Source organism: Bubalus bubalis, chromosome 2 (assembly GCF_019923935.1).
Source record: "Bubalus bubalis isolate 160015118507 breed Murrah chromosome 2, NDDB_SH_1, whole genome shotgun sequence".
NCBI classification, from domain to species: Eukaryota; Metazoa; Chordata; class Mammalia; order Artiodactyla; family Bovidae; genus Bubalus; species Bubalus bubalis.
In genome coordinates this window covers 57,791,180-57,804,880 of record NC_059158.1, presented here as the reverse complement: position 1 = coordinate 57,804,880, position 13,701 = coordinate 57,791,180, and the positions used below count along the sequence as shown (strand labels likewise).

The 13,701-nt window shown below is 38.2% G+C and overlaps 1 protein-coding gene across 4 annotated transcripts in view; it reads left to right on the top strand.

The window, feature by feature from the left end:
• The window catches only part of NAB1 (NGFI-A binding protein 1), a 54,820-nt gene that overhangs the window by 29,863 nt on the left and 11,256 nt on the right, over nt 1-13,701 (top strand). For all 4 annotated transcript variants that reach the window (XM_025273276.2, XM_006047447.3, XM_006047445.3 and 1 more), the window contains 2 exons: nt 789-922; nt 3,485-3,536. In XM_025273276.2, the coding sequence (XP_025129061.1) occupies nt 789-922; nt 3,485-3,536 (186 nt within the window). The remainder of the gene's footprint in view (nt 1-788; nt 923-3,484; nt 3,537-13,701) is intronic.

The window sequence follows — 13,701 nt, the reverse complement described above, 5'->3', positions numbered from 1 at the left end:
CACAGAGTCGGACACGACTGAAGCGACTTAGTAGTAGTAGTAAGGCAGTTCTAGTTCCAGTTTTTTAAGGAATCTCCACACTGTTCTCCATAGTGGCTGTACTAGTTTGCATTCCCACCAACAGTGGAAGAGGATTCCCTTTTCTCCACACCCTTTCCAGCATTTATTGTTTGTAGACTTTTGGATAGCAGCCATTCTGACCAGCGTGAGATGGTACTTCGTTATGGTTTTGATTTGCATTTCTCTGATAATGAGTGATGTTGAGCATTTTTTCATGTGTGTGTTAGCCATCTGCATATCTTCTTTGGAGAAATGTCTGTTTAGTTCTTTGGCCCATTTTTGGATTGGGTTGTTTATTTTTCTGGTGTTCAGCTGCATGAACTGCTTGTATATTTTTGAGATATATTCTGTTTTAGTTAAGGAAATATTATCACCATATTGTATAATCAGATCCCTTGGTTTCTTATAAACAAAAAAAGATGCAGAACATTTTTAAACTTTTTATTTTGCTTATTTTCCATAAATTCTTACACTTAAAAATAAATAAAGCATGTAAATACATAAAACCAAGATGACTGTTTTGATTAGTTTGAGTTCTGAGAGGTGTAGGTGACTTGATTTTCTTCTGAAATTAGGCGGTAAGACTAATTAGGAGTAAAGACTATTCTGATTTTCATAAATTGTGATCTAACTACATAATGATGTGACATTTTTATATTCTTAAGTGAAACATTTTCTATATTGATGAAATAAAAATGCTTATAACTTGTGAAACTTTTGAAACGCAGCTCACCGTTAATGAAGCAGCCGCTCAGCTCTGTGTAAAGGATAATGCCCTGCTGACAAGAAGAGATGAGCTTTTTGCCCTGGCCAGGCAGATTTCTCGAGAAGTCACCTATAAATATACTTACCGAACCACCAAGTAAGTGTTTAACTGACAGTATTTTTGCAGTTTGATAAAGTAGAGCTTGAAACACAAGATAGAGTATATTTAAGAAAAGTAGAAGTGTAATTAAATAATTCTGTCAACAGTGAAATGAATTTTTAAAACATTGTTGCTGAAGTGGGTTTTGTTAATTCGTTTAATCCTCTTTTTTTGTCTTTGGAAAGATAGTTCCCTAGCACTGTAGCGTTTGTCTGGTAGTGGTTCTCAACATTCTTCTCTCACATGGATGCTTTGGTTTTGAGTGTGATGAAAGGATTTAGTTAAGCAGCATTTATAGACATTTGTATACTACACAAACTACATGAACTTTTTGAACTCTCTCTGAAAGGAATGTGTTTTCTTTCGCAAAGTGTTTGCCAATCTGAGGGGCTTCCCTAGTGGCTCAGACGGTAAAGAGTCTGCCTGCAATGTGGGGGACCTGGGTTAGATCCCTGAGTTGGGAAGATCCCCTGGAAAAGGAAGTGGCCAACACACTCCAATATTCTTGCCTGGAAAATCCCATGGACAGAGGAGCCTGGCAGGCTACAGTTCTATGTGGTCACAAAGAGTTGGACACAATTGAGCAACTTCACTTTGCCATCTGATGAGATTAGCTAAAGAGATAAAGACTTCATTACCCAGTATGCAAAGGAAAATTGGAAAATACTAGGTTACTAGTGAGTGAAGTATGGAATATGTGTTTGAAATAAAAAACCCCATGTTGAAAGCAGTGGTGATTTTAAAATTTAATGTAAACATACACATAATATATTCTTCATCTTATCCTCACTTAAAACCTAAGCATCGTCTATAGATAGAGGAACATTTTGATTTTGTTCACTTGGCTTCGTGTGGACCCTGATTTCCAGTGCAGTATCAGCTGTGCTTGCCACTGCGGCTGTGAGGAGCTGAATTAGTGTGACTGAGTGTATGTTGAAAAGACCATATCTTGAGCGCCCTTCCCAGCTCTAATAAATCACATCCTCTGGAGATGGAACCTTAGAGTCCAAACTTTCACAAGCAGCTGCTGTGATTCTTGTGCGTGTTCAAACTCGAAAGCCACCTAGACAGGCACTTGCTTTCATCACCATTATTTTCCCTAACTCATGGTGGCTTTGTCGTCTGTTCTGTCAAGAGCCCACATACTTAAAAATCAGCAACAAGTAAAATTATGCAAAATAAACAATCAGGGTAAGAATATACAGCAACATTAGAGGATTGTTTATAAGATCTTTTTTTTTTTTAGTTGAATGTTCAAGAGCTGATTTTTGTGAGGTTTTCTTCACTGTATTATACAAAATTTTCTTTCTGACATTTACACAAATAATTTTCTTGAATCCAAGTAGTACATGTACATGATATATGAAGTCTTATAGTACACAAGGCTTATTACAAAGCAGTTACCCTGCTCCCGCTTCCTTCTGAATACTAAGACCCAGAAGCCACTGCTTTCAGCAATTTTTATTTTTTATAGTATTTATTTACATTTGTATATTTTAAGTTAAATGATTTTAGAATACATAAGACTTTCACATTATAAGTTGGAACTAAGTAAAGAGCTGATGCCAAACGTTGCGCTCCCATTTCTGTCTTCTTACTCTGTTCCTCTTCTCACTGTTAGTAGTTCTTGTTAGTCTCGTTTTCATCCTTCTAGTGTTTGTGTGCATGTGTTTCTCACTTACACCTTTTCTTTTCTTTTTTTTGGAAAAAAAACAAGAAGTAGCATGTGTCTACATTATGTTGTATTTCATTCTTAGTTTACCATGTGTTAGAGGTCTTGCTGTATTAGTACAGATACATCTTTGTCACTGTTTTTCGTTTGTTTGTTTTTTAACAGCTGCAGGAAACTGCATTACGTGGATCTACCGTGATTCATTTAACTAGTCCCTTGACGGACACATGAGTTGTCTCTAGTCTTTTGTCATTATAAGCAATACCACAGGAACCTCATACATATTTTGTTGATTCTGAGATGTGTTTTCCCACATTTTAACATCCTTTGTGTTAAGGTATAACTCAAAAATTTATGACTTGCCATGGTTGAATTGGCAGTTACGTTTGATGTTTGTGTATGTGCTTCTGTGGGATAGATTCCCAGCAGAGGGATACCTACAGATCAATGGAAGATGCGTGTATGGTTTTGATAGGTAGACAAAATGCACTTTAATCTCATGTAGCCTTAAGCATTCATCCTAAATGGTCATTATTGTCACTTTACTCTAAATTGTACTGGTCCATGAAGGCTCTCATAGAGTACAGTCCTCGATTTTTTCCCTTTTTCATTTTGTGGTCCTCATTAATACTGGGTATTTTATGTGTTAGGCATTCTTAGGTAGTGGCCTTTTATAATGTATCATGTAGTTGTGTTTGTCTGTTTCCCCATTGTTAACTTAGAAATGATGAGAAGTCCCTTTTTCATTATTTAATGTTCATTATGAATGTCTTATTTCTGGTGGCAGGGTTCCAGAGTTACTTGTTTTGGTGGAAGTTTATAGATTTAGATGCCTTTAGAAAAAATTTATTACCTTCTCAAATTTTTCTCTCTCTCATTCCCCTCAGGTCAAAATGTGGAGAGAGAGATGAATTATCCCCGAAGAGAATTAAAGTAGAGGTATGATTATGTGTTATCTTTTCTTATGCTAATAGTGTTTGCTTACTAGTTCAACTGAAAAAGAAAGAATGGTCCCTCCAGCTAGTGAGAAAGTGTGAATTGTAGAATCTGAAAAATGGTACAGAATTTGGCCACTTTGAAGTATCCATAGTACTTTGAACTAGGTACTCAGAAAATTCCTAGAAGGGAACAACAGTGATGAGCTTGGTGCCCAGTTTATCAAAGGTTGCTTTGTAAATAGGTGTTTCTTACACATTTAAAACTCTTTACTGGTTAAACAGTTCCTTTTATAATTTTATTTACATCATTAGTCATCAAGTAGACTTAAAGGAGCTAAAGTTTAATTTCTTTATATTAAATATCTGAGAGAAGTGACACTTTAGTAGCTATAAGTTATGAAAACTTCACTGTAATTAAAAGCCTCTTTTAGGGTATCACTGCTGAGGCTGTCTTTCTGATTTTAGACCTGTGAGTAGCAAGGTGAGTTGAGCAAGAAAAATGTTTTGTTTTGTTTTTAGTTTTGTTTTGTTTTTATTTTATTTTTAAACCTTACAATATTGTATTGGTTTTGCCAAATATCGAAAAGAATCTGCCACAGGTATACATGTGTTCCCCATCCTGAATCCTCCTCCCTCCTCCCTCCCCATACCATCCCTCTGGGTTGTCCCAGTGCACCAGCCCCAAGCGTCCAGTATCGTGCATCGAACCTGGACTGGCGACTCATTTCATATATGATATACATATTTCAATACCATTCTCCCAAATCATCCCACCCTCTCCCTCAGAGTCCAAAAGACTGTTCTATACATCAGTGTCTCTTTTGCTGTCTCGTATACAGGGTTATTATTACCATCTTTCTAAATTCCATATATATGCGTTAGTATACTGTATTGGTGTTTTTCTTTCTGGCTTACTTCACTCTGTATAATAGGCTCCAGTTTCATCCACCTCATTAGAACTGATTCAAATGTATTCTTTTTAATGGCCGAGTAATACTCCATTGTGTGTATGTACCACTGCTTTCTTATCCATTCATCTGCTGATGGACATCTAGGTTGCTTCCATGTCCTGGCTATTATAAACAGTGCTGCGATGAACATTGGGGTACACGTGTCCCTTTCAATTCTGGTTTCCTCGGTGTGTATGCCCAGCAGTGGGATTGCTGGATCATAAGGCAGTTCTATTTCCAGTTTTTTAAGGAATCTCCGCACTGTTCTCCATAGTGGCTGTACTAGTTTGCATTCCCACCAACAGTGTAAGAGGGTTCCCTTTTCTCCACACCCTCTCCAGCATTTATTACTTGTAGACTTTTGGATCGCAGCCATTCTGACTGGTGTGAAATGGTACCTCATAGTGGTTTTGATTTGCATTTCTCTGATAATGAGTGATGTTGAGCATCTTTTCATGTGTTTGTTAGCCATCTGTATGTCTTCTTTGGAGAAATGTCTGTTTAGTTCTTTGGCCCATTTTTTGATTGGGTCATTTATTTTTCTGGAATTGAGCTGTAGGAGTTGCTTGTATATTTTTGAGATTAGTTGTTTGTCAGTTGCTTCATTTGCTATTACTTTCTCCCATTCTGAAGGCTGTCTTTTCACCTGGCTTATAGTTTCCTTTGTTGTGCAGAAGCTTTTAAGTTTAATTAGGTCCCATTTGTTTATTTTAGCTTTTATTTCCAATATTCTGGGAGGTGGGTCATAGAGGATCCTGCTGTGATGTATGTCAGAGAGTGTTTTGCCTATGTTCTCCTCTAGGAGTTTTATAGTTTCTGGTCTTACGTTGAGATCTTTAATCCATTTTGAGATTATTTTTGTGTATGGTGTTAGAAAGTGCACTAGTTTCATTCTTTCACAAGTGGTTGACCAGTTTTCCCAGCACCACTTGTTAAAGAGATTGTCTTTAATCCATTGTATATTCTTGCCTCCTTTGTCAAAGATAAGGTGTCCATATGTGCGTGGATTTATCTCTGGGCTTTCTATTTTGTTCCATTGATCTATATTTCTGTCTTTGTGCCAGTACCATACTGTCTTGATGACTGTGGCTTTGTAGTAGAGCCTGAAGTCAGGTAGGTTGATTCTTCCAGTTCCATTCTTCTTTCTCAAGATCGCTTTGGCTATTTGAGGTTTTTTGTATTTCCATATAAATTGTGAAATTATTTGTTCTAGCTCTGTGAAGAATACCGTTGGTAGCTTGATAGGGATTGCGTTGAATCTATAAATTGCTTTGGGTAGTATACTCATTTTCACTATGTTGATTCTTCCAATCCATGAACATGGTATATTTCTCCATCTATTTGTGTCCTCTTTGATTTCTTTCACCAGTGTTTTATAGACCTATATATAGGTCTTTAGTTTCTTTAGGTAGATATATTCCTAAGTATTTTATTCTTTCCGTTGCAATGGTGAATGGAATTGTTTCCTTAATTTCTCTTTCTGTTTTCTCATTATTAGTGTATAGGAATGCAAGGGATTTCTGTGTGTTGATTTTATATCCTGCAACTTTACTATAGTCATTGATTAGTTCTAGTAATTTTCTGGTGGAGTCTTTAGGGTTTTCTATGTAGAGGATCATGTCATCTGCAAACAGTGAGAGTTGTACTTCTTTTCCAATTTGGATTCCTTTTATTTCTTTTTCTGCTCTGATTGCTGTGGCCAAAACTTCCAAAACTATGTTGAATAGTAATAGTGAAAGTGGGCACCCTTGTCTTGTTCCTGACTTTAGAGGAAATGCTTTCAATTTTTCACCATTGACGATAATGTTTGCTGTGGGTTTGTCATATATAGCTTTTATTATGTTGAGGTATGTTCCTTCTATTCCTGCTTTCTGGAGCGTTTTTATCATAAATGGATGTTGAATTTTGTCAAAGGCTTTCTCTGCATCTATTGAGATAATCATATGGTTTTTATTTTTCAATTTGTTAATGTGGTGTATTACATTGATTGATTTGCGGATATTGAAGAATCCTTACATCCCTGGGATAAAGCCCACTTGGTCATGGTGTGTGATCTTTTTAATGTGTTGTTGGACTCTGGTTGCTAAAATTTTGTTAAGGATTTTTGCATCTATGTTCATCAGTGATATTGGCCTGTAGTTTTCTTTTTTTTTTTTTTTTTTTTTAATTTTATTTTATTTTTAAACTTAACATAACTGTATTAGATTTGCCAAATATCAAAATGAATCCGCCACAGGTATACATGCGTTCTTTGTCAGATTTTGGGATTAGGGTGATGGTGGCCTCATAGAATGAGTTTGGAAGTTTACCTTCCTCTGCAATTTTCTGGAAGAGTTTGAGCAGGATAGGTGTTAGCTCTTCTCTAAATTTTTGGTAGAATTCAGCTGTGAAGCCGTCTGGACCTGGGCTTGTGTTTGCTGGAAGATTTTTGATTACAGTTTGAATTTCCATGCTTGTGATGGGTCTGTTAAGATTTTCTATTTCTTCCTGGTCCAGTTTTGGAAAGTTGTACTTTTCTAAGAATTTGTCCATTTCTTCCACGTTGTCCATTTTATTGGCATATAATTGTTGATAGTAGTCTCTTACGATCCTTTGTATTTCTGTGTTGTCTGTTGTGATCTCTCCATTTTCATTTCTAATTTTATTGATTTGATTTTTCTCCCTTTGTTTCTTGAGAAAAATGTGTTTTTCTTAGGGCTGTCAGAACTAGTTTCAGAATGACTGCTCCTTAATTTCGGAGAAGGCAATGGCACCCCACTCCAGTACTCTTGCCTGGAAAATCCCATGGACGGAGGAGCCTGGTGGGCTGCAGTCCATGGGGTCACTAAGAGTCGGACACTACTGAGCGACTTCACTTTGACTTTTCACTTGCATGCATTGGAGAAGGAAATGGCAAGCCACTCCAGTGTTCTTGCCTGGAGAATCCCAAGGACGGGGAAGCCTGGTGGGCTGCCATCTGTGGGGTCGCACAGAGTCAGACACGACTGAAGCGACTTAGCAGCAGCAGCAGCAGCTCCTTAATTTGGATTGATACTTTTCTAAAGCCCAGTCTGAAGCAGAGCAGGCAGCTCCTTTTTTTCTTGGACAGGGAAGAGAGGTCATTACTCTTGGTCATTCATTATTTAATTTCTTGTTAAGGAAAACAAGCTGTGTTTATCCTAAATTTCCATAATCAGATTATTCTTGCTAAGCATCTGATTGCCTGCAATAATCTTTCATTTATACCAAAGCCAGAGTTAATCTTTTAAAAACATACATCCCTTTTCCTGCTTAAATCTTTCTAGTGGCTATCTACTGTGCCTAGAGTAAAATCTGCACTTTTTCCTGAGACACCAAAGACCCTGCAGGAGCTGACTCTGACTCGACTCTCTAACCTCATCTGCTTCCACACTTCCGCATTCTTACTGTGTCCCAGTTCCACTGACCGACCTTCTGTTGCTGGAACACGTCAAACTCATTTATGCCTCAGCGCTGGCTGGTTGTTGCCTGTCCCTGGATCTCTCTCTGAATCTTCACATGGCTTCAGCTTGTAGCTGAGAGTTTCCTCGGAGTTCCCTGCTTCCCTCTCTAAAAAGGCACTGTTACCCCATCATCACATCTGGGCTCTCTGTCCTGGCGTGGCTTGCTTGTTTTCACAGCACTTACCCATTTCTGAAACTATTATGTATGTGTTTCTGATTTGTTACTGGTCTGCCCCATTAGGTGAAAATAGAGCTCTTATCTGTCTGTCCTCTATTTTACTTAGTTTATAGTAGTGCCTTGTACTTAGTAAGATTTAAAATCTGTTTGATGAAATCATGAATGGCCATGAGTAAATATCTTTGCGTTCTAAAAGCTTTAGCTGTACACAGTGGTTCTCACAGAAGAAAAATGTTGTCCAAAATGAGCACCTTTTTTAAAATTACGCTTATGTTTGTAATCTACCTCAGTGTTAACTCTGGAGTAGTGTTTAAGATGGGTTAACCTCACATATAGTACTCAGAAAACTTACTGAAATGACCTAAGGCCATTGAAAGAGCTAACTGGTGAAATATTTTCTCCTGTTGCATTTCAAAATAATGAGTAAGAGAGGACCCCTGTGGATTTATCTGTTAGTGACTCTGCCTCTAGAAGGGAAGCTGGATCAACAAAGAAACTACCAAAGGGCATGTGCCATTGGAGGATTTAGAGGCAGGAAGATACAAAGCCTACCCTGTGGCCTGGAAAGGTAACCAGTCAGCTGCTGGGTTATTAGAGAATGTGTCTGCGTCTCTTTCTCACCATTGACCCTCCACGCCATTGTGACTCAGGCCGTTCTCACAGTTTCAAGCCATGGTTTCTTTTTGTGTAGCTTCAGAGGTCACTGGTGAACATTGAAGTCTGAGATCATGAATCTCATGGACTCTTGGAGCTATAGTGTTTTCTTGTTAGGCTGTATTGATAAGTCTTTCTGACCCTCTCAATAGCCCTGATATGAAATGTAAGCTAATTATTTCTATATCCAGTTACAGTGTTTTGGATTTCTTTTTAGGAGCTCACGGTGTTAGGTTGAAGTTAGATGCGACCCTTCCAGTCCTTTATGTTCACTAGAGATATTTGAGTTATGCCTACGTTTTAAGTTGCTTCAGTTGTGTCTGACTCTTTGCAACCCTGTGGACTATAGCCCACCAGGCTCCTCTGTCTATGGATTCTCCAGGCAGAAATACTGGGATGGGTTGCCATGCCCTCCTCCAGGGGATCTTCCCGACCCAGGGATTGAACATGCATCGTTTAGGTCTCCTGCACTGTCAGGCAGGTTCTTTACCACTAGCGCCGTCTGGGAAGCCCCAATTGAATTATAGTTCTATATGAGATTAGTTTATTACTTTACTAGACTTCCCAAAGCCATTTGCACAGTTGTGGATTTAGAATTAAGATAATCATTGTTTCCTTTTTCTGTGAATAACAGTTCTAACCCTTCCTAAACAGACAAGGGACTAATAAACTCCAAGTGTTCTTATAGACAATTAACTCTTGATTTTAGAAATTAATAGGGACTTTGGCTTTGAATTTAGGACAGGTGTTTACTTTTGTTGGTTTGTTTTTTTGTCTTGTTTTTGCTTAGGTTTTTTTTTTTTTAAACTTGTGTATTGCAGAGCATTGATTTATGCAAAATGTGTGTTAATGCCTGTGTGTATACCTACACATGTGTATAGTGTAATGTGTGATGCTTTGTAAAATATCCAGTACTGGCATACACGGTGTTATGTGCCTGTCCCCGCTAGGCATTTGAAATTCCCCTGTGTACTCTGAGTCGGGTTTGAGGTCCTGGAGCTGTCCATTTGGTTTCGGAAGCCGATGCTGAGGTAGTCAGTATTGGCAGTACAGGGTTACTGCTCCCCTGAGAAGGCTTCACCAAGCATCATTGCTTTCTTTATGTCTACCTTCTCTGTGGCTGCTGGCCGGGGGGAGAATTTCTGGCATGAAAAGAGATGAGGGGAGGCTTAACGAGGAGATACCATCTGAGCTGGATTTTAAAAGAAGGGTAGGATTTCAGAAGATAGGGATGTGGGGTGGAAGGTGGAGGGGATTGCAAAGAAAGACCAGCATGGGCAAAGACACAGAGGTAAGAAAATACTCTGTGTGTTTAGAGAACAGTAAGACCAGTTTTTCCAGAATATGGGGCTGACACAAAAGACATCATAAGTCAATGAGAAAGATTTTAGAATTCTTTGAGTATACTGTTTGTCTTATTTCATTTGAGTATTGTTTTGTGATTCTTAGCTCATTAATTCTCTATTAAGAAAAAATTATATAAAAATAAGCTTAGCTTATTGTAGTGTACGATTCCTAATTACTAGGCTCAAATTAATGAGTTTTCTTCCTCTTCATCTTTATTTTTCTAAAATTTTTGTCAGCAACCAATGAGCATATATGCCAAGTTGCTAAGTTTTTTCAATCTTAAAAAGATCATTTTTAAGATCTATAACATTGGAGAACAAAAAGAAATGTAATATCTGATAGATGAAATAGAAGTAACTCAAAATAGACATGTAAAGGAAAGAGAAACATTTTCTTTTGCGCCATTTTCAATGCATGAGAATACACTAAAAAGCTAGTGCTTTATTCAGGCTCAGTTGCTTCTGCTGCTGCTAAGTCGCTTCAGTCATGTCCGACTCTGTGCGACCCCATAGACGGCAGCCCATCAGGCTCCCCCATTCCTGGGATTCTCCAGGCAAGAACACTGGAGCAGATTGCCATTTCCTTCTCCAATGCAGGAAAGTGAAAAGTGAAAGTGAAGTCGCTCAGTCATGTCCGACTCCCAGCGACCCCATGGACTGCAACCCACCAGGCTCCTCCATCCGTGGGATTTTCCAGGCAAGAGTACTGGAGTGGGGTGCCATTGCCTTCTCCTATTCAGGCTCAGTAGTTGTTGCCATATTTTCCTGATCTGTTGGTGAAGGGTTGAATGGAACAAAATGTTAAAATCCTTGTCTGGTTTTTCTCTTATTATATAGAGAATATATTTTATATATATATATTATATTTTAATAAAAATATAAATATATTTTTATATATCTGTATGGTTGTTCCCCCTAATTATATAGAGAATATATTTTTTATATATATATTATATTTTAATAAAAATATAAATATATTTTTATATATCTGTATGGTTGTTCCCCCTAATTATATAGAGAATATATTTTATATATATATATTATATTTTAATAAAAATATAAATATATTTTTATATATCTGTATGGGTGTTCCCCCTAATAGTTAACTATTTATTTGATTGTCAGTGTTGAGTGCCAGTATACATGTTGCAAAGTACTCAGGATAATCTCTTATTCTTGAATAGCGTTCCTTCCTGTAGGGATGTAAGACATTAAACAACGTAGAAGTTTGGAACTTTATAATTCCTAGAATATATGAGATAGTCACAGAGGAAAAAGCCTGCTGACTTCCGGAGGCCTTGTTAGGGTAGCCTGTGACCTATTATACAGCCTCTGGGGAAAACCTCTTTGGCCCCATATGTTAGTGAGGTTTGGGAATATTTCTCCTGTTGAGGCTAGATCACCGTCCTCTGTGAATCCACTTTCAGCTAAAACGCTAATGGATTATTACATTTATTCTTTTTCATCAGAGACCTCAAAGCTAGCTCTGGGTCATTTGTGGAAATAACTGATTTTATTAAATCTCTTATATGCCTGTCCCTACTAGGCATTTGAAATTCATTATCACAAACCTTGTCTCCTCTGTATGAAGGCTTTATGAGTTCCACTTACAGCCAACGAGAAACCCAGAAAGACTCAGAAACTTACCTGCCTTTTAACATTGCTGTCTAGTAGCCAGAGCCTGGCCTTCAAATCTAGGTCTGACTTGTAAACTTCGAAGCAGTACCACTCTCCTGGGTGCTAATGATCATTATTTACAAAACACCTAAGGTGTGATAAATGCTTTCCTCCTGCTAGTATGGTAAGAATGGCAAAATGTGCACAAGACTGGCGATCTTAGCCGAGGGGGGAAAGAATGACAGTTATTATCTAATTCAAGGAAGGCAAACATTTTGAGTAGAAAATTTAACAATGTAAGTTACAAAATGTTTTTAAATATAAGATAACACCACTTGACATACTCATTTTTTAGATTGAAGAAAAAATGGTGCATTGGGAAGATTAGCAGAATAAATCAAGAAAAATTAGTTGGAGTTTTTTATACTGTGTGACAGAATGTATTTAAGAAGGCTTGATTGCAAATTAAGGGAGATGAAAAATCAAGAGCCAAAGTCCCTGTCTTGCCTTCCTCTCAGTTATAACATCCTGAGTGGGTTAAGTTGATATCTTTTTTATCAAGAGTACATCCTATGAACAAACCCTGCCATTTCCTCCAGTGTAATAAGTATTATCGTGGAAGAGAGAAAGGGTGAGTGAAAGCACCAGTCTTAGCCCGGTGATGGCAGCTGACTGAACGGACTGCCACTGTTCAGTCTCATCTGTCAGCTTTCTTCGCTCCCTGAAATTGCTGGAGACTAGGCAAAGAGATGAGAGGTGACAGCCTTCTTGATCCTGTGTGGGCTGGGAGTGCAAAGCAATCAGAGATAACTGGATGAAAGAAATGAAGTCTGTTAATAGAGACCAGAAAGTCAGAGAATTGGGGCTTGAAAAAGAAGGACTTGGAGGAAACATCTGCTTGCAGTCCCAGTGGGCTGGGGGTGGGAGAGTGAGGAAGGAGGGGGAGGAGGGTCAGAGTATCCACCCAGGCTGTTACTAAGCTTGTTGAAAGGAAAGCTGGTCTAATTTGATGTAGACTCTTCCCCTCTGGATCAGAAAAACAGAAGCATTACAATGTGCTATTCATACAGAAAGTGTGAGTAGAAAAAGGGAAAATGCACGTGTGAGACTAAGAACATCTGTTGGAACAAGTCTTTTTAAAGATAGCCAAGCAGTGGTTTTAAAGCAAGTTGCTAGTATTTGGTGGGAAAGGATGAGGAGGAGTTGGGGTGGAGACCAATGAGATGAGAGTAATTAGGTCAGGAGCAGCATCCCACCCTGTATCTTTTAATTTCTCAGTGCTCAGACTCAGAGTCTCTCCAGTAAGGGAACACAGTGATTAATGACAGCAGCCAAAAATGGCAGGAAGACAAATTGCTCATAGCATGGTACAGCTGGTTCCTGGGGAAAAGCTTCAGAAACATACTACGAGTCCTGTACCAAACGTGATTTGAAAAGAGACCATTTTCTTGGGAATGTTCTCATTTTTATTTCTAAGTTGCATGTTTTGGGGCACCTTAAACTTACTTTATATGTCATGAAGTGAAAGCCACTCAGTCCAGTAGTTTTCTCATCCATGGTGAACCGTCAAGAGACTGGGACAAAATTGGAATGAGTAAGGAACCCAGCTGAGAGAGACCACTGACCTGTGTTGTTTACTGCTTATTGCATGCTTTCCTTTCTCTTTGTTAATGATGGAGCAGTGTTCATTTTGTAAAAACTTTTCGCATGTTGAGGTTGAGGTTCTCCCAGCTTTTCAGAATCCTCAGGGTTAATAATCCTGACAGTGGTGCAGCCATATGTTTCTATAGCAATGTGCATTTTCCAAACCTTTACCATTTGCATTATTTTATTTAATCCCCACAAATTTCCGTTGAGCAGTTAAGCTATTTTTTAATCTCCATTTAAAAACTGGGAAAACTGGAAGCAATGAGGTTAACTTTCCATTCATCTGTTGATGGACATTTAGGTTGCTTCTTGT